General features: G+C 38.6%; 1 protein-coding gene and 1 long non-coding RNA gene across 2 annotated transcripts in view; one reads left to right on the top strand and one right to left on the bottom strand.

Moving 5' to 3' along the window:
* The window catches only part of si:dkey-215k6.1 (transmembrane protein 132B), a 475,575-nt gene that overhangs the window by 5,429 nt on the left and 447,914 nt on the right, over positions 1-22,232 (bottom strand). Inside the window, exons 7-15 of the mRNA XM_057831448.1 lie at positions 21,452-21,684; positions 19,248-19,311; positions 19,040-19,171; positions 17,987-18,064; positions 17,688-17,750; positions 15,293-15,421; positions 4,630-4,758; positions 661-969; positions 169-437 (exon numbers count right to left, since the gene is read on the bottom strand). Of these exons, the coding sequence (XP_057687431.1) occupies positions 169-437; positions 661-969; positions 4,630-4,758; positions 15,293-15,421; positions 17,688-17,750; positions 17,987-18,064; positions 19,040-19,171; positions 19,248-19,311; positions 21,452-21,684 (1,406 nt within the window). The remainder of the gene's footprint in view (positions 1-168; positions 438-660; positions 970-4,629; positions 4,759-15,292; positions 15,422-17,687; positions 17,751-17,986; positions 18,065-19,039; positions 19,172-19,247; positions 19,312-21,451; positions 21,685-22,232) is intronic.
* Positions 1,875-3,238, top strand: LOC130913119 (uncharacterized). Its single transcript, XR_009062703.1, has 3 exons — positions 1,875-2,031; positions 2,097-2,147; positions 2,528-3,238. It is a non-coding gene; the product is annotated as an uncharacterized LOC130913119 (long non-coding RNA).

Below are 22,232 nucleotides of genomic sequence, written 5' to 3'. Positions count from 1 at the left end.
AGGCCGTCTTTTGTACATTAAAAATGACTTTTGGCATCTCTTTGTGCCTTTAATGGTGAATTATATGAGTAATAATACCTAGACAGAAAGTTGTGTAGCCTTTGACACCTTGAAAATATGAACTTTCAAGTTGGGTAATCTTTGGCACCTTCAATATTTTCTCTGTACCTGAAGGCAAAGCTGACACAGTTGATGAGGAAGACAAGTATGGCCAGACAAAAGACCCCAAGGAGGGCGTACATTCCGATCTCCAGGTCAGACAGTCCTCTAGTAGTTTGGGTCAGCTCACTGTCCGCGGGTCCGGGCACCTCTACTTGTGCCGGGTAGCTGGCATAATCCCCGGCCTGGCTCGGACCCCCGCTCCCGATGCGACCGCCGCTTCCTGCTTTCCCGCCTGATGACCGATGGGTCACGGTGCTCTTTGTCGTTAGGCTGACCTGATGATTTCACGTGCAATTGATAAGTCAGAATTGATTGTTACTGTTTTCTTTTGCTACTTTTCTGCTCAGTTGTCTTTTCTTGACCATTTACAGACATTTTGAAAATGTTCTTTTTTTTTTTTTTTTTTACTGCTGAGTTTTCAACATCACTAACATAACTTAACATAACATAACATACATTATTTTTTACATTGTTTTCTTGTTGTTGATTTTTTCCCACCTTCCTCATGGCTCCTTCCTCGCGGTCCACAGCCACTGCTACACTTTTAGATTTCCACTCCGTTCCGTCTCCAGCTCTCAGCTGTTCTGTGCCATTGTCTGCTCCGCCTCCTTCCTCCAGAATTCTGTCTCCATCTTCTCCTCTTCCGTCACTCCGAGAAACACCAAACTTGACTGCAACGTTGCCAATACCTGAAGCCAGTACACTTTTCCTCTTGGACTTCTGGCATGTCTCTGAGATCACCATCTCCACACGCACCAGCGGACCCTGGCCTTCACCTTCTGCCATCACCACGGGCCACTGTTGCTCCTGGTGGAGCAACCAGAAGACATACAGTCATTAACTGACTAACAGTATGGTTGACTGATTTGCCTACAGGATGGTTAAGTGTCCAGTTTCTTAATTAAGTAAACTACTAAATAACAAGCTCACAAAGATTAAAAACTAATCGGCTGCCTAACTAGATGACCATCTTACGACTGTAACTGAAAGATTGACTTACTAACTGAGGCTACATCTTCACTTGGACGGATATTTTTTTCCTCTTGTAATTCGGACAATATCTCACACCTGTCTGCACGACGTTTAAGGTGCATTTATAAACGCCACACTCCTGCAAGGGACGCATGTGCAAAAAGGAGCAGCCTCGTGTGTGACATCATCATCCACATGGGTCACCTCTGAACCAGAAGCTTAGAATTTTTCAGTGTTGTTTGATATCTTCTCCGGAACATATTCAAGCGTAAAATGTACAAGCTCTTCCAGTTGTAAAAAGAGGAGCAGCAAAGCTGCCACCAGCTGAACCATTCGCCTCTATTGTTACGATGCCATAATGCCGAGAAGTGTCTTAAAACTGTTTCAACATTTAAAGATGGATTCAAGTCAAGATTTTGCAGATTTAGGATTATTATAGATAAAAAGTTATTCACCTTAGGTCCGCTACGACAGAGCCTGCCTGAGAAGTCTGCTGCTTTAAAGGGGAACTGAAGAGCTTTTCAGATTTCGCTCTTAAGTGTTTTACTCAGTTGAATTGTATTAAATGCGTCATTCGCTCTCTCAAAAAGTCACATAAAAAAAATAAATAAATAATTGACCGCGTAGTTTTTGAGTTATGGCCATAGCAACACCATAGCAACGAGGGACGCGCCGTCCTGCCGACCCCTACCTCGTGACGTAACTTCCAGGAAGCCTCGCCACCACTCTGAACACGGAAATATAGCACCACGCTATCCTCGCCATATATTGCATATTACATTTTCTGGGTTTTACTCGCGGGATTCGTCATGCCATCTCGATGTGTAGCGATATGAATTACTCACAGGAAGACTCGAGACTCTAGGAGTGGTCAAAAAAAAAACTTCTCCTGCAAAGGTTTGGACCGTTTTTGTTAGCATGCATACAGGTCCCCAATCGGCTCATTGTTTTCATCATTTCAGCCACGACAGCTTTGAAAACCTACAACAATGCAACCTTGGTTTTCCAAAGACGTAAGTAGAACATTAATGGCTTTTTTTTGATAAACGAGGGGGACTCCTACTGCCAGTTTGTTGAAGTGCGACCTTTTTTTTTTTTTTTGCTGTTGGCCTGTCATAAGTAGATAGGTTGGCTGACATGTCGTCTACTCATGTGATTTTATTACTATATCAATAGGTGTTATGTAAATTCAAATGTCCCCAGCACCAAATAGGTCCTTGGCTCGTTGTTTTTTATATTTCAACATCAAGGTCTGCCTATTTGAAGAGGGAACAATAGCATCAAATAGATGCTGCTATGACTGGGGCATTATTATTTGATCAGCAAGAAATTATTATTAAAATTAGGATTCATCCAATATTTTCATGCTGCTGTGATTTTTTTTTTCCTCCAGGAAGCCAAACATAAAAAATTAAGTGGCGGAAACCCTCAACACGATGAAAAAAGCGTTGCAAGTCAGTTGCCACCCAGTTTCCCAAAATCAAGAGAGAGAGGGTCGAGTCATATGATGACCGAAGTGATGCGGTGTCCAGCGATGACGACTGAAGAGATCCTATGAGGCCTGCCAGATGCTGAATTTCTTCCGTCTGCGACATCAGATGACGATGATTTAGGAGAAATAAATGTAGCAAATTTTGATGACATGAAATCATAAACTAGTCATATATACAGTACACATTTTTTAAAAGAAAAATCAAGTTACCTTCATATTTTAATGATAATGCATTATCTTTGTATAGAGAACACTTCATGCTACAGAAAAGAGTAAATACATATTTCCCACTGCCATTATCATTTTTCAGTGTTGCGCTAGTCCGTTGCTATCCTAACTTTGTGTTGCTTACTAAAATTATGCTCTTTGATGTGTGCCGTTGTGTGCTCGGTATAACATGTTGTGTCACAATCTGACAACGAAAGCTAATGCTGATTCAACATAAACCTGGTATCATTTATTATTGCGGCCTATTGAATATTTTTTCAGAATGTAATATAATTACAATATATTATATACCAATAGAATACATTAAACAGTCAACAAAATGTGTCAATGTTGTTAACAATTTATGGTTTTATTTTTTTAATGAAATTCATGCCCGTCAGTGCTTCAGCCTCCGCAAGTTTGGCTCTCACATCTAGGATCTCCTGATGACACAGGCATACTCTTGGAAGGGTAATTACTTGACGGTTTACAGCAACACCTGGAAAATAAAATGGTTTTGTCATTTATTTTGAAATATCAATAACATATCATTCATTTAGCCACATTTGGGCTAGCTTTATCATATTTAGATCGGTAGGAGCTGTCCCATTACCTAAAATCCAGTTTTAGCTATGTGTAGAGCATTCATTTAGCCACATTTGGGCTAGCTTTATCATATTTAGATCGGTAGGAGCTGTCCCATTACCTAATATCCAGTTTTAGCTATGTGTAGAGCATTCATTTAGCCACATTTGGGCTAGCTTTATCATATTTAGATCGGTAGGAGCTGTCCCATTACCTAATATCCAGTTTTAGCTATGTGTAGAGCATGGAAAAATATACAACCATGTAATCGCATTCTAATAAAAAAATCACCATGCTGGACTTACCACTCACTCTCCCGTTTGTGAAGTGTCGAGCTGTCAATTGGCGTCATGACGCCATCTGCTGTGTCAAGTAAATCGCCGTCATCTGACGCCTCAGGTTCAAACATGTAGGGATTAATTGTAGTTCATCTTTCCTGGGAGCCTTTGCCATCGGTAGCGTCACGAAAGAGCGATCCTGAATGGTTACCTTTGGTGGAAATATCACTGACATCGTTGTTGCTGCTATGTTAGCTGTGGTAGTCTTCTGTTGCCTACGTCACACTTCTGGGTTTGCGAAGGGACCATTAACGGAGTGCAAAAAAACTAAAAAAACGCAAATTATCCTTACAATTACGTGTTGATAATGTCATGGTTGTTTTGACGAACTTGTCCCAAGTTTATATTCATAAAATTACACCAAAATCCGGAAAGGTCTTCAGTTGCCTTTTAAGATGGCGGCTGGTAACGCCGCCAAGTCTGTCATTTCGCATCTAGTTCTATATATATGATATCTATGAGACACATCAGACATTACCAACAGAGCATCACGTGGGTGTAGTTTGTATAAGGCGTCGTTTGTAGTGGTTGTCGCTTGGCTCTGGGCTGTAGTCAGGTATTAGTGGTAATGCCACACAAAAAAATGGCGATGGCGTTTAGGATATTACCTGGCTAATAAAATATCCGGCCAAGAGGTACATTAGTGTAGCCAAGTGACTAATTACCTGAATCACAAGACTACTAACTAGATGGCTGCCATCACAATCTTAGAATAAGATAATTAAGTGACAGACTTTTAAACTAACCGATTTTTGTCAGTGGGATCAGTAATAACTGTGTAAATATCGGAATAATTAAATGAGCCGTCACAATAGACTCAACCAATACGAGGACAAAGGAAAAAACTTTGTCAATGCGCTTGGGAGCCCTCACCTGATTGGTTACGGAGATGATATTGTCGTCCAATGACACAGCAGTCAGCAGGAAGTCTTTGGGGTCATAGATGTCGAGCGGCGTAACCGAGCCATCGCTATAGTGGATCCATGCGCTGATGGCTGCTTCCTGAAGAAAAAAAACACAAACAATTTAAACGCATCTAACATTTTGCCCCAACGCCACCTGCTGGAGATGTCAGATCACTGCCCCACTTAGATCCAATAGAGGCTGACAAACGTCTACAAGTGTGCCACCCGGTCACCCGTGTCTACAAAATCACTTCATATGTTCACTTATGCCTCAAATTCAAACAGTCAAGCAACTGGCTGGTGGCTAGGGTTGCCAACTGTCCGTTGAAAAGCGGAATCATCCGGTATTCAGAAACAAAGTTACGCGTCCCTTATTGAGCTTTCAAGGGATGCGCTTTGTCCCTTATTATCACTAAAACTCAAAAACAGTGTCTTACTTGTTGAAGGAACGAATGCTGCTATGGTGCTTTACAAGAATATGCTGCACTGTAAAAAATTTCAGTGTAAAATAACGGTAAAGAGCTGGCAGCAGGGTTGCCATTTCTATACTGTTATTTTACAGTCTTGGTAATGTAAAAATGTTTCACAGTAATAGTCCGTTATCCAGAAAAACTGTTGATTCCTGTATTTATAGAAAATACAGTAAAAGTCCGTTAGCAGGATTGCCATTACCAGACTGTTATTTTACAGTCTTGGTAATGTAAAAATGTTTCACAATAATAGTCCGTAATCAAGAAAAACGGTTGATACCTGTATTTATAGAAAATACAGTAAAAGTCCGTTAGCAGGATTGCTATTACCAGACTTATTTTACCGTCTTGGTAATGTAAAAATATTTAACAGTAGTAGTATAATCCAGGAAAAACTGTATATTCCTGTATTACCAGAATTCACAGTAAAGAGCAGGCAACTGAGGAGCTACAGTATGCTGCGTTTTTAACGATATACTGTGTTTTAACGGTATTTGGGAAAATGACTACAGTCTATGAATGCATATATTTCAGTCTAGTACAGAAAAATAATGCTGATGTTAGGTGCGAAACAGAACAGGTTTTATTTCATCATGTTGGCAGGCAGTGAAAACGGACAGGAACCAGAGAGATGGTGCAGTCAGGTCGTGTAGGTCAGGCTGAAGATCTGCCGTAATCGGGTCAAGCAGGACAGGTTGAGCTCAATGGAGTGCTGGCATAGTCTGGTCAAGCAAGACAGGCTGAGCAAGTTGATTGGGCTGGAACTCTGGCGTCGTCGGGTCAAGCAGGACAGGCTGGGTAGGAAGTGGTGATCGGTCAAGGACAAATCCCAAATTACCCCTAAACAATATACTACAATTGTCCAAACATTTCCACCGGTGAGTCAAGCCATGTGGTAATGGCTGCTGCTGGCACATTTCATCTTTTAATTCTGCTGCTTACCGGCTGCCTCTCTGGTTATCTTTTGCCAATGTTTCCAGCTGCACAGGACTGCAAGTGTCAATAGCCAAACCAGGCTGCCATCTTCCTTTCCTGCTTTTAAAGCTCTGGGTTGCTCATGGGTTGATTGGCCAATCTCTTCCAGCTGTGCATCGTTTCCATAGTGCTTGCATGTCGGTGATTTTCCAGTTCACGCCCTGGTTGTCTGCTCAATGCTTATTTGTTGATGTTTATCAGGGTTCGACTTTACAATGCATGAAAAATCTTTGTCCATAATACTCCCTTTCTTTGCATGGGTTCTTCAATATGAAGTAAGAGTTTGTAAAAAATAAATAAATAAATTGAAGCAAAAAAGCACCTGTCTTATTTACTCCAAATGTAAACATTGGTCTCTTGTATGATGTGGGGACAAAGTTTGTCCCAGCCAGTGACGTTTCCACAGTAAAGGCCCAAGTACACCGCATGCGTGATCGTTGCGTTTGCGTTCCGACTCCGGCAAAAAATAGCGCCGGAGCCAATCCGTTCCCATTATATCCTATTGTTCAACGTATACCGGCCGCGTCAGTGCTCCGGCTTGACTGCGTACCACCTCCGGCGTGCCGCATGCCCGCCGGATGGTATAGGCTATTTTCTATTTTTGCCGGACACGCATCCGGCAAAATGGGCGGAGCTGGGCCTGGACGTAACAACCCAGGTGCCTAATCACGGTTTAAACACGAGCGAAGATGGATGATGAGCGCTTCATCATGGAGGTGGAAACTCACAAAATAATTCATGATGCAGCAGATCCTTTCAATAAGGACAATATAAAAAAGGAAGCTGCAAGGTGTCCTATTATGTGTGTTTTTCTGTCCCGATCTCATCATGATGCAGTCATGTCTGTCTCTTAATTCCAGATTAACTAAAATATAATGCAAAGAAAATATGTGCTCTCTCTCTGCTTCTCTGATGAATATAGACTCCGTGTGTTTTTCGTTGTTTTAAATGGCACACTATCGCGCGCGATCACGCGAGAGCTCACGGGGGAGGGGGGGGACGAGGTTGGCGGACCGCAGCCGTGCAGCAGCCGGTATGATTTGCCTGTTTTTGACGGACTGCGTGGCACGCAGGCAACACTGAACCGGAACGCAAACGCAACGATCACGCATGCGGTGTACTTGGGCCTTAATTCACCGCCATACCACTAGATTGGTGTGGCTTTGTCTTTGTGTGGGTTTGGGGGACTCTTGTCGAATTCCTTTATTTTCCACCGGTCATTGACAGCAATGGCAATGGAGATGGAACGTGTGCATTTGCAGCTGCAGCTGAATAATATTAAACAACAAATGTTGTCAATACAAATGTTGAAGCGTAGGCGACATAGAAGTCGTTTGCGAATGTTTGAAAATGGTGTTGGTTTTGTTGTTGTTGTGCTGAACCGGAAACAATGTTCTGACTTTTTGGAGGTGCACGTCAGGCTATGGCGTAGGTCCGCCGTCACCGCTACACAGAAGCATAAATCAGTCGTCAGGGTAATGGAATACTACAATTTTTGGAGAAGGGCCAGTTTAGATCAGAGTGGGGATACAACAAGAAACATACAATATATGGGAAGAATAGAATGGAGGTGACACCAAATAATATAATAATATAACCTATAGGCCAGGGGTGGCCAACTCTGGTCCTCGAGAGCCGCAATCCAGCTTCAACAGACCTGAATCAAATGATCAGCTCATCAGCACGCTCTGCAGTTGCCTGATAACAATCTTGATTATTTGAGTCAGGTGTTTTAAAGGAGGGAGACATGGAAAACATGCTGGATTGCGGCTCTCGAGGACCAGGGTTGGCCACTCTTGCTATAGGCCAACAAAACATCCAGTCTAGAGTTTGCGTTGATGTGATTGTGTTGTAGTCTGATGCTCAACTCCCATACATCATCCGCTACAGCTAACGCTAATGCATTTAGCTAATATTTGCAACATCAAAATTTAAAACTACTAACATTATCAAAACATAAACATACTACATTTATTAAATAAATAATAATATTAATAGAGAAATAATTAAAAATAAATTTTATCGTATTGTAACTCCACTGTTGGATACATATGAGACACTCTGATTTTGCCTTTTTAACCGCTCGCTGGCAAACACCTTTTATTTATTTCCCCAAAAAATTTTCTCATCTGCATCTTCTGCAAAACAATAGAAAACTGCCTTCTACTGGCACTCCAGACGAATAAACATCAATATTATATATCGCTATCCAGCAATCCTCTTAACTTTAGTTTAATATAAAATATTTTAGGTAATATGAGTAAGACTTAATTAACTTACCGTTTATAAATTAGTACACATAAATCCGAATATAAGTTGAAAAACAAGCACTGAATAGCAGCATATGTCATCTAAAGTCATCCTCTGAAGAGTCTCCAACATCCAAATTATGGGTAATTAGGTTCTCCAGGATTTGATGGCAAATTATTTTTTATTTTAATTTAAATTGGCAAAAAAAAAAAAAAAAAAAAAAAACAGTCTATATTGCCACAAAAGATGTCAGATTTCTGACCATGCTCCAAATTTCCAGTCAAAACTCAGTTTCCCAAAAATACGGTAGTGTTATGTAATTGAAACATTAACATACCGTTTACAACATTTGTCTTGTTGCTTTAATGTTGGTAACCCACAATACATTGCTAATTACCCACAATGCATTGCTAACTACAGTAATTAACTGTTTAACACGGAAACGGTATTTTAGTGTTCAAAATCGGCCGTAAATTTACAGCAATTTTTTACAGTGTGGGAAACGCATTCCCCCACCGACCCCGTTTTTTGACTAATGAGCTGACGGAACAGTGATGATACGAAATCCCACTCATCTCATTGGTCGTAGTACTGTTGGTAACGGAAGACAACATAAGTGTGGGAAACATGAAGTTTGAGTGAAGCGAGAGTAAAAAGCGTGCTGAAAATGATGATAATTTGTTTTCTTTTTCTTCTCTGTGTACTCCATTTTCACTAATTAGATGGGGCTTTGCAAGGCAAAGGCCCAGATAGTAAAATTCCTTTTTTTTTTTTTTTTTTAAATGGAATTTCTTCGGCGTGCCGCATAGGCCAAACCGTTTGACCAACCTGCCCCATTCAAATATCAAAATGAAAGGAATTTTCACGCGAGGCAGGGAATTTTTTGAATGACCCACCCAAAATTTTTCGTTTGCCCATCAATGAAGGTTTTTTTGAAGAAAGATAAATAAATAAATTTGACCAAATCGCATAATTTACACATAAAGAAATCTACAACATTAAAGGAGCAAAAAAGTTGTATACAGACTTAATAACTCCCCACAATTTGCCAAAAACTGTCCCATTCATTTGGCATCCCATTCATAAAAAGATGCCATTGACATCCATGCACATCCAAATTTCCCATTCATTATCAATGGCAGGAAAACATAGGTCCTTGTGATTTTTGACCATTTACCATGACATCTCATTGACATTCAACTGGTGCCCAAGTAAGTCGATGCTATTGACAGCCATGCAACAGGACTAACCAGAAATGTCCCCGAAACAACAGGAAATGATCTGATATCAACAGGACGTGTCCCCAAAATCAACCGGAAGTGACCTGATATCAACAAGACGTGTCCCAAAAATGTCCCCAAATTAACGGGAAGTGACCAGATATCAACAGGACGTGTCCCCCAAATTAACAGGACGTGACCTGATATCAACAGGAAGTGCCCCAGAAATGTCCCCAAATCAACAGGAAATGTAATTTCGCCAGAAAAAGCTGTTTCTATTTTTGTGTTCAGTCAAATTTATTATATTTGACTGATGATTTGCGAAAATGTTATTACTAAGGGAATGCACCAAAATTGTAAAACAAACAAACAAACAAAAAAAACTTTACCTGAGAGATTGTTTGCACTTAATTTTTTTTTTCTTCGTTTTTCTCGACATACACACACAGACATACACCAAGGCACAGGACCTTAAGAATTAAACTATACAATTTAAATTTAGCAGGACAGATTTCATTCAAGAATATTTTGTATTAAAAATATATTGCTGATAATTATTGTTTTTCTATGTGCTTATATAACTAAAATATGTACTCAATTAATTCAGTTTTGAGTAAAATTATTATAATATTATGATTATAACAAAAACAAACAAAAAAACGAAAACACTTTTCCCATACAAAAAAATAATTAAAGGGTGACCTGCCGGCTCTACCAATGAGGTGTCCTTTTTTTTTGTCTCTACTGGTGGTGTTACAAACAGACCATCTGCCCAACAAACATTCTGGCTAACTCACTAAGAACTTACTAATTAATTAGTGACTAACAGAGAGAATGACTAACCGACATACCGAAAAACAAATTGAACAAATTGACTAAAAACAATGTAGACATGGCAACGAGCTACTTCCCGCCACTCATTACAGTAAACACGTGTAGCCTAATATCATATCAGAGGTGAGAACAAGATAGTAACAGCATATCTGGTGTTGCATAAACACACACATGTACACGATATGCTATATAAATATTCACACGCACACACAGTTAGTGGAGTGTGTTAGTGGCTGCAAGTTAGGCATGCAGCTAATTAGAAAGTGATTATCATGTAAGGCAGATAAGCAGCAAGAGATGTTCTCAGCGCAGGATTACTCTTTGGATTCGCTGATTACAACCTCAGGGCTTCTCCTTCCACACCGACCTGCCGTCTACTCTGTGCTAGGTGTGTGTGTATGACTCTCAAGTTTCATTGGGAAAACATGAAAAGCCCAGTAGGAGAAGTCAACTCCCATTTCCGATTTTCCTTCCATACAAAATAACAAAAATGCAAATAATGCAATCATAACAGCTTCATAAAATCTAAATGCAACATTTAGAAGCACATTTTAATAGTAAACCTTACAGATATTTATTTTTGTAACGTTTTTAGTGGTTTTAGTAGTTTAACATTGCTAGAAGTGGCATTAAAAAACAATGCGTCTACATTAGCTCTCATAAAAAAATGACAGCACAGAAATAAATATTTTTGCTCAAATTCAGACTGAGGGCTATTGTTTTTCTGTTCACGGCAAAGAGTAGCTCTGTTTTTTATGTTTTCTTGTATCACAATAAAAATGTTTAACAAAATAAATAAATAGACGTAAATTAGAACCAAAGAAACTCACCTTCACATCAAAGTACGCTACTATCATTAAGGTAAAGGCTGATTGTTGTTTTTGTTTTTCATTGCTACTTGAAATCAATGAATGAATCAATCAATCAATCAATCAATCAATCAATCAATATGTATGTGTAATATAGACTGAGGTGGGTTGTAACGCATTACATTAACTACTTTACATTCCCTTGAGTAACTTTTTGAGAAAAAGGTACTTCTGAGAGTAGTTTTACTAAACCATAATTTTTAGTTGTACTTGAATACATTTGTGAAGACGAAACGCTACTCTGGGCTAAACTAGTTGTTACATTTTTCCAGTTTCACCACTGAGATGTCGCAACAATAATCACATGACTCCATCATAACCAATCAGACTCAAGCATGCCAATCTATGATCATGCCGGCCTGTTCAATCACGTTGTTTTGTTTAAAGCACTGTAAAGAAAAATGTAGTATTTGACATATAGTGCTGCCCTCAACATGACTCGAAAGCGGATTTTAACCTCTCTCCCTGTTTTTATTTGGCACCGATTGACCACGGAGAACTGGAGATATAATTCTTTTTTTTTCATTTAGGAACTATGAAGGAATTTTTCACTATTCAAACTATGGAACTATTTTGTCCACTAGTGGGCACCCATGCTATTTGCACAAATGACGCTTCTTTTCTATCTTTTTAAATGATTTCTTTGTTTAATGTGGGTGTGTAATGGGTTGTTGTATAATATAATGATAACGGTTCATATAGATAACTTTGTGCTGAGAAAAAAAATACCATTGTTAATAAAAAAAAAAAAAAATCAAACATCTCAAGCAGTCACTCACAGTGTTACTCATTACTTGGTATTTTTTTCACTAAATACTTTTTTACTCGTACTTGTGTATATTTTTTGGATAACTACGTTTACTTTTACTCGAGTAATATCATTTTGAAGTAACGCTACTCTTACTTATCTATATATATGGCGGAAAACACAGACAAGACTGAAAAAGCAGTTTCTGCTCTTGCACTCCTCTTTAAAAGAAACTGCTGTATTGTAAGCCAAAACAACCGTTGTGTTTGATAGAACAATATGTCTATATGCTGCCATGGCAGATTCATGGTGCATTAAGCCCCCAAACGATTTTTAATTTGTGCGTTTTACCCCTGACGCCCCTGTTTACAGACATCGTGCAACCGCTTTTGTTTCAACCCAGCCATAAAACGAAGGTAATTAATTATATTTATTATTCAAAATGTCTGTCATTTTTAACTTAGAATCATTAATTGATGTCTAATATTGCATTTAAAAAAAATAAATAAATAAAAATTATTCACTCGCATATTTTAAACTTTTAAACAAATGACATCACAATGAGAATCACCGAAAAGCAGATCTGCCAAGAATTAGAAGCTGCTGGAACACAGGTGTCAGTGTCCACAGTCAAGCGTGTTTTGCATCTCCATGGACAGAGAGGCTGCCGTGCAAGAAGGAAGCCCTTGCTCTAAAAGCGGCACCTTAAGGCTCGACTGAAGTTTGCTGCTGATCACATGGACAAAGATAAGACCTTCTGGAGGAAAGTTCTGTGGTCAGACGAAACAAAAATTGAGCTGTTTGGCCACAATGCCCAGCAATATGTTTGGAGGAGAAAAGGTGAGGCCTTTAACCCCAAGTACACAATGGCTAAATCAGGCTAGAATTAAGGTTTTCGAATGGCCTTCCCAAAGTCCTGACTTGAACTTGTTGACAATGCTGAAGAAACAAGTCCATGTCAGAAAGCCATCAAATTTAACTGAACTGCACCAATTCTGTCAAGAGGAGTGGTCAAAGATTCAACCAGAAGCTTGCCAGAAGCTTGTGGATGGCTACCAAAAGCGCCTAATTGAAGTGAAAATGGCCAAGGGACATGTTACCAAATATTAGCGCTGCTGTATATATATTTTTGACCCAGCAGATTTGATCACTTTTTTCTGTTCACCTATAATAAAGTCATAATAGAACCAAACTTCATGAATGTTTTTTGTGACAAAGAAGTATCTGTTTCAATCACTCTATCAGAGAAAAATCAGAGTTGTAGAAATAACTGGAAACTTAAGAGAGCCATGACATTATGTTCTTCACAAGTGTATGTAAACTTTTGACCACAACTGTGTACATATATGTATGTATATGTATGTATGTATGTATGTATGTATATATATATATATATATATATATATATATATATATATATATATATATATATATATATATATATGTATATATATACATATTTATATATATGGGTGGGTGTGTGTGTGTGTGTGTGTGTATATATATATTAGGGCTGTCAAAATTATCGCGTTAACGTGCGGTAATTAATTTTTTTAATTAATCACATTAAAATATTTAACGCAATTAACGCACATGTCCCGCTCAGACAGTATTCTGCCTTTTGGTAAGTTTTACAGCAGGCTTTTTGTGCTGTCTAACAGCGAACACTTGTGGTCGCTTTGCGACATGGTTTATTTTTTTTCTTGCCAGTTCAATATGGCTGCACGACGTCTCGGGCTGACGCCTACGTTGTACTTATATGATCCTTGGACAAGATTTGTCCGTAAGTATGGTTGTTGTAAAGAATGTACATATTATGTTAGTAAGCGAAATGTTCTATTTTTTGTATGAGACGCTTTTTGTTTATGTTTAGTGAACCTGTATAGCGTGCTAAGCTAACGTTGTTGCTAATGCAATGCTTGTGTACTTTTTTTGGTTGTAGTTTTACGACGGTCTAAAGAGGACAATGGTTTGAGGCTATTTTATTAATAAATCAGATGAAAAAGGGAGAAGTCTGATTATTAAGGCGTCGTTCACTAGCTGTCTAGCTTTGGAAAAAGTAGACGCTTCGGTGTGAGGACAGCATAGACAGATTTAAATGACAGTAGAGTGAAATGCCCACTACAGTCCTTATGTACCGTATGTTGAATGTACAGTGGGGAGAACAAGTATTTGATACACTGCCAATGGGAAAACCCATTGGCAGTGTATCAAATACTTGTTCTCCCCACTGTATAGATCCATCTTGTGTCTTATCTTTCCATTCCAACAATTTATTTTACAGAATATATATATAATTTACAGAAAAATATGGCATATTTTATAGATGGTTTGAATTGCGATTAATTGCGATTAATTACGAGTAATTAATTTTTAAGCTGTAATTAACTCGATTAAAAATTTTAATCATTTGACAGCCCTAATATATATATTAGGGCTGTCAAAATTATCGCGTTAACGGGCGTTAATAAATTTTTTAAATTAATCACGTTAAAATATTTGACGCAATTAACGCAGATGGCCCGCTCAGACAGATTTAAATGACAGTGCAGTGAAACGCTCACTTGTTGTGTCTATGGAGTTTTGCCGCCCTCTGCTGGTTCTTGGGTGCAACTGATTTTATAGGCTTCAGCTCCCATCAGCATTGTGTAATTATTGACATCAATGGCGGGCTACTAGTTTATTTTTTGATTGAAAATTTTACAAGTTTTATTAAAACGAAAACATTAAGAGGGGTTTTAATATAAAATTTCTATAACTTGTACTAACATTTTTTTTTTTTTTTAAGAACTACGAGTCTTTCTATCCATGGATCGTTTTAACAGAATGTTAATAATGTTAATGCCATCTTGTTGATTTATTGTTATAATAAACAAATACAGTCCTTATGTACCGTATGTTGAATGTATATATCCATCTTGTGCATTATCTTTCCATTCCAACAATAATTTACAGAAAAATATGGCATATTTTATAGATGGTTTGAATTGCGATTAATTGCGATTAATTACGATTAATTAATTTTTAAGCTGTAATTAACTCGATTAAAAATTTTAATCGTTTGAAAATATTGAAAATATTACTACCAAAGCATTTGTAATTGCAATCATTTTCTGGTCTGGGAGAAATTGGGCATTATCTGACAGAAATGCAGGGGTGCCAATACTTTTGGCCAGCACTGTATATATATATATTCTCATGAGGCTGGCATGTTCCACCTTGGAAAAATTCTTCAAAACTCATAAAATTCTTCCCATCAGCCTACCTGTTTGGGTGCGTGCATCAGGTCACTGGCAGTAGCACTCAGCTGTATGGCCTGGTAATTTCCACCAGCGGCCGCCATGCCGAGAGACAGAGAAGCAACCAGCTGGACTCCCATGTCTGTGATGGTGACCTGCGCACAGGAGGACCAACCGTTTATTCGGACCCCCGACATGACCCAACCACCATGCACAGGCAAACACTCCTATTTTTATCATTGTAGAGCCGAAGGTCACATGGAAAACTTGGGGTTATTCTGATGGTTTTGTTCAGTTCAGTTCAGTTCAGTTCAGTTCAGGCCAGGAGTGTCAGTTCAGTTCAGTTCAGTTCAGGCCAGGAGTACTTGTGGCTTTTCTACTGCCAATTATTTGTGATGGTGGTGGCAAAAGAGAAGAAGTACCTAGAACGTTAGCGTGCCAAACTGTTGGTAAATGTTAGTACAGTGGTACCTCTACATACGAATTTAATTCATTCCAGGACCTGGTTAGTAAATCAAAATGGTCGTATGTTGAGCGGTATTTTTCCCATAAGAATACATTGCAATTCGATTAATTCGTTCCACAGCCCAAAAACCCATGCTAAATCTGTAATAAATGCTGGTACAATTAAAAATAGCAATTGCACATACAAAACAAATACATTTTAAATACAAATAATAACAATAATAATTATTATTACGTAACGAATTGGGTTCTGTTGGGCTATGTTTTCCATGCTGCTCCTGTGACTGATGACAGACTGAGAAAGATGCGTAAGAGGTTATCTTACTACGGCTGAAAGTAGCCGTGATGTGTTTTGAATGAAAATTATTAAAAACCTGACTAAGCTGGCTACTTCCTTGCCAAATTATCGAGCCAGTGTCCTGACACGCACACCACGCTCATATTTTTGGACCATTTCCGTCCTGATTTCAATGCAAGGCGTCACCTTTTTCTTTGTGAAGAATGGGTCAACTTGCGCGGAAGTCCAAAAGACCAGTTTAAAGCCAGCAAGGTCAAGCCATTCACATTTCATATGCAGTAAACATTTTGTTGGGGGCTGTGGTCTTTCAGAGGACGATAATGATGATAAGGAGAGCACTATACTCGGCTCATTGCCCTCTTCGGGTACCCAGTGTTCTGTCAAATTTTTAACCCTATCAGAAATTGCAACATTGTGTTCAAAATGGCCGCAAATACATCGATTACAAAGTAAACACTACAAACTTTCTTTAAATAGAGGACTATTTACTTACGATTGCTCATGGAATGACATGTAGAGAAGTTCTCCTCTGACATATCCTGCCATGTTCGCTGCAAAATAACTGCAAGCAGCTCTATGTTTATGTCTTTGCCGTGTAGTAAAGCATTATTTTACGCCATATTCGTGTTGACCATGTGGCAGCTGCGCGCTCTTCCGACGTCAGCCGGTTTGTCCGGCGGTACACTCCAGCTGCTTCCCCGGTGAGCTCTCCTGTCCGTAGCAGGGCAACGTGCTGTAACTTGCTCGCCGCCGGACGGTTTGCCGATCAGCAAAGCCAATCGACAACCCTGCCGCCATGTGACATGGTACAGGCTAGTTTTGTGTGATTTTTCGCTTTGAAAAGCGAAAATAAGACTTTGAGATGTCACTCGGTTAGGGTTAGCATGTCGCCTAGCTGTCACGCCTCTTGGTTTGTTTACATTGTACATTACGTTTACATAATATTCCATTTAGCACAAGAGTTATTTGTCATGACCATACAATTATTTAGGAAAAAATAGAATAGAAATAGAATTAGAATAAAATAGAATATCCTGTAAAAATATTGGAGTAGAGAGACTGAAACAATAACATTTTGCAGCTCTCTCCGTTGCAATTTCCTCATTCAGAATAATTCCCCCTCAATAGGCTGAATTGTAAATTAGAAACCATGACCCTGCCAACGTCATCCACCTGTTGGGAATGCTAGAGCCCTATAATGGTAGGCGTGGCTAAACGGCAGATTAAAAGACTAATTTGTCGTCATCTGCGCTTTGCCAAATTGTTGGGGGGGGGGGGGGGGGCTGTGTCACAATTAACTGATTAACCGACAACTAAACAACTGTCAAAATAAATTTGAGTAAATTCTATTATGCTGATCATCAAAAAAATGTCCAAATTGTAGGGATTTCAGTCTCTTAACAGTAAACGGTTTCTTAGCAGACTATTTATCATTTGCAAACACCTGCTTTCACTTTGAATATTGAATATTTGAATATCTGTGACACTTAAATGAAAAATTTGATGTTATCTATTATCTAAATGTGTTTAAAGTGTTTGGGAGGGATATAGCAATTATTTTTGTAATTTAAACGATATGGTCTCGCTCAATCACAGATTATGACCTTGCACATATTGCTCGCAAGAAATAGAGGTTTCCTGCACTTGCGTTTTGTTACCTTGTCATCCAACACGGTTACTGTTTTCTCCGCTAGGATGGAGTCAGACAGAGGCGACAACACCTGGCAACAAAAAACAGGACAACTTTTCGGTAAAAGGTGGCAACAATTGTAGTTGGTTCAATTCCATCCCAATCAAAATTTGAAGAATGATACTGTACTTCAAAAGAGTGAAGATTGTTGTGGCTAAAATTTAAATGTCACACTCGAAAATGGTGACCGGAACATCCACAGATGTGCTAGTTAACTTCCTTCTGTCTGTGTGATTGGGGGGGAGGGGGGGGGGGGTATGCACGCACCTGTATGGTGGTGATGCCCAAGTCTCGTCCAATGAGAACTCGTCCGTCCACTAGCCTGGCGATACGTTCATCTTCCACCTTTGTATGACAATAATCACTTAATTAGGTACACCTACAGTATCTAGTGTACAGTACATTGTGCCATTAGATGAGGGAGGCTTACTTGTTAAAGTGAACAGTCGGTGTACGGTATAGTATATATGTACGATCATATCAAAGTATTCAAGACTTTTAAGACACATCTGGAGTTTTTAGCTAGAATAATAAATAAAATAAAAAGATGGCTTGTTATCCGATATACTATATTATTTGGGATGTCCCGATCCGATCACATGATTGAAAATCGGGCCGATCGTGCCCTTTTTTAGAGGATCAGAATTGGGTGAAAAGGATCGGGTTTTTATTCTAAATAATATCAACAACAGCAGCGTGAGCATCAAAGTGTGAGTGGAATTGAGTGGACATACTCAATAAAGAAAAGCTTTTTCTTTATTAAATAACAAATTCTACATCGTTCTAGTTTAGAAACAATTCACATTATGAAGGCGGCACGTTGGGACAATAACATGTTTAAAACTTAAAAAAAGTTTTTTTGAACAACACTTTTTTCTCCATATCGGAGCACGACTCCGTATCGGCAGATTCTCAAAATCAGGTGACTCGGACTCGGTCCAAAAATATGCGATAGGGACATTTCTATAAATTAATTTAAATAACTTGCAATCAAATGTTTGTTTAAAAATATTAATTCGTCAACTTTATAGCTGTCCAGTACTTCAAAAGTAAAATTTCATTCAAAAAAAACATTCATTTGTTCTTACTGTAATTACAGATTAGATCCATTTAATTAATTAAATATTGTTAGTTACATATCAGAACATGAATTATTACAATAATAATATAATCATTTTAGATTTTTTTAAATACAACATGAATTAAATAAAAAATACATTAAAACATTTTATTTGATTTTACTGATATAAAAAACATACTTTTTTAAAAAAATCTTAAAATCCCAATTTCAATGTAACACTGAAGAGCATTTTCTAGGACCTTGAGCTGATCCAGGACAAGGTGAGTGATGTCAGCCTGCCAGTCGGCACCCAGCATGTGAACCACCTCCCCTCCTGGGTCGGCAGGCTCGGCCACAAAGTGAGTGAGGACCCTCACCAGAGCGTACTGGTACTGGAGGAGAAGCCAAATGTCATTGCATCATTTCATCTACAGCAGAATGTCATGGAAAGCAAAGAAAAAGGTGAACCTGCAGCGTGCATCCTTTGCCCTTCCTTTCGTCGTCATCGTCATCATCGCTATCTCTTGTAGGCCTGCCAAATATACATTTCCATGACAGTTAAGACAACTAACTTTAGATTTAAGTTGATCCCATTTCAAACCTTTTTAGGGCACTCCTTTAACTAATTGGCTGCAGATGACGGTGCTAGAAGTCCAATCCCTTTTGACTACTAGTCAAAAGGGATTGGACGTATGTTGCCATCAACACCTGTGAAAGACACTCACATTATATGAGTTAAATACAACAGGGGGAAAAAAATAACTTTAGAGTTATTAAGGATCATAACCAGAGTGTACTTCGAGTTAAAATTCCATTTTAAGTTTTATTGCTGTTTTTATTTCATATTTTATTAATTTGTCTTTTGAATAATAATTTGATGGCATTTGTTCATAGATAAGCCGCACTGGACTATAAGCCGCAGCTGTATTGCACTGTATTATGGGATATTTACACCAAATGATATTAACCGGTAACACGTTATTTGACAGCGGCATGATACGACTGTCATAAGACCAAATGAACCACCATGAATCTTTGAACCAAATGGATGCAAAGCTTCATTGCTTCAAGAAGCTGGTCATGATTGCTCCCTTGGGGGACACAGTCAACCTTCCGCTGCTACCTGCATTCAACACTGCTGTCATCCAACATGCCTCATAGCATGCATTGCAGCGCTACGGATGTAAATAACAATCAAAATCCATGTTCTGTGCTAATTATTTCTTCAGTTACTGTTGTAGCTGTATTCATTAATTGCTAGCTATGGTATTTGGTAACACTTTATTGAACAGTGGCGCCATAAGACTGTCATTAGACAATCATAATTATGGCAGGACACTGTCGCGAGCATTATTGAATGATTATAACAAATGTCATTTAGTGTTATCCGGCCAATTATCTCACTTTTGAATGGATGTAAAGGATCCGAGCTGGACATAAATGGAGTTAGTGACATAATTTGCCGGGTGACACCTAATGACATCTCTCATAAGCATTCAGTAATGCCCATGATAGTGTCATAATTATGACAGTCTTATGATGCCACTGTCAAATAATGTGTTACCTTTTAATACAAATAAATCAACAAATAAGACGCACAGGACTATAAGCCGCAGGATTCAAAATGAAGGGAAAAAGTAGCGTCTTATTATCCAAAAAATATGGTACGCATATTATACGTTATACAGTGATCCCTTGTATTTCGCAGTTAATGGCGAATCCGCCCCCCCCCAATCGAAAATCTGTGAAGTGGAGGCAGAGCTTATTTAAATAAATAATAATAATTATTATTATATACTGGACTGTCTCAGGAAATTAGAATACACAATATTCTAATTTTTTGAGACAGTCCTGTGTATATATACAGGACTGTCTCAGGAAATTAGAATACACAATATTCTAATTTCCTGAGACAGTCAGGAAATTAGAATATTGTGTATTCTAATTTCCTGAGACAGTCCTGTATATATACACAGGACTGTCTCAAAAAATTAGAATATTGTGTATTCTAATTTTCTGAGACAGTCCAGTATAGCAATGTGTGTGTGCGCTCAATTTATTTATTCAGATTTAACAGCACAGGAAAGAGATAAATATGAGATTTTTTTTTTCCCTTAATAAGTAAAAAAAAAAAAAAAAAAACTTATGTATGTACTGTATATGTATATAGGTGTACATATATATATATTATACATTATACAGTAATCCCTCATTTTTTTTTTTTTTTTTTTGTCGTTAATGGGGACCCCCTCCCTCTGCAAAAATCGAACATCCGCGAAGTAAAAGCAGATCTAATTTACATTGTTTTTTTTGTTTTTTTTTTAATTTTATTACCAAAGTTTAATTAAAAAAAAAAAAAAAAAAAAAAACTTACAGTATGTACGTATGCTCTCTGCCTACCACCTTGGTTTACCTTCGCGTTTGTATATTGATCCCCGTCGCCCTCCTGTCAAGGACCCGTTTTATTATTTCCCCTTTTTGCCGCGATTGCGTGTGTTTTTGTTTTGTATTTAATAAACTCTTGTACGCTTCCCTCAGTCGTTTGTGTCTGATGTGAGGTCCAACCTTGTTTCCACGGTCGCGGACCCTAACACTTCACCCCATTTTTTTCCCCATAAAATTGCGTTTCAAACTGAAATACATCTTGAAATGTTATATTTGGAGTGAGTCACCTCCGACTGTTGGAGTTGGTGGTGGTAGCTGTGTTGGGGGCGATAGGCACACGCCAGCCTTTGACCTGGCTAAGCTCGGTGTCGGAGACATGGATCTGCAGAGGCAGCTTGGGCACCCAAACGTTCAGGAGGAGCTTGGCCGTCAAGTGCATGTACGCGAAAGCCACTGACACACTGTGACGCCCGCGTATCTCCTTGCCATTCACCAGAACCTCGTCACAGTTTGGTGATACCTGGACAAAGAAGAGGAGAACCTAAACTCAGCTGGAGTCAAAACATGCCACAATTCAAGATTCAGTCATCGCTTTCCCATCGTTGCTTCAGAGTTTGCAGCAAAATAGAGCTGATTTTCTTCTTCTTTTTAGATTAGAGCTGTTTTGTTTTTGGCAGCCCTTTTAATTTTTGTTTTAGTCTTAGTCTTTTAGATGAAAATACTTAGTTGTCTTTTTCATGTTTTAGTCATTTCAAAATCTGCTTGCCTACATCTAGGTTTAGTCGACGGAATCTCATACAAATTTTGTTGAGTTTTCATCTGTAAAATTCTTTAAAGTTTTAGTCTAAAAATGAAAGATTTCTGATCATTTTGAATAAACATAGACAAGCACATATTGTATTGTAGCATCTACAAGCAGGGCCGGAGTGGGACTCATTTTCAGGCCAGGAGTTTCATGCCTCAGACCGGCCCACTTTATATCATTTACAATAGGGATGTCCGTGTCACATATTTTTGCACTTGAGTCCGAGTCACGTGATTTTGAGGATCTGCCGATAGACTCCCGAT

Source organism: Corythoichthys intestinalis, chromosome 3 (assembly GCF_030265065.1).
Source record: "Corythoichthys intestinalis isolate RoL2023-P3 chromosome 3, ASM3026506v1, whole genome shotgun sequence".
Lineage (NCBI taxonomy): Eukaryota > Metazoa > Chordata > Actinopteri > Syngnathiformes > Syngnathidae > Corythoichthys > Corythoichthys intestinalis.
The sequence above is the reverse complement of the archived record's forward strand: the minus strand, read 5'-3'. Positions and strand labels throughout refer to the sequence as shown.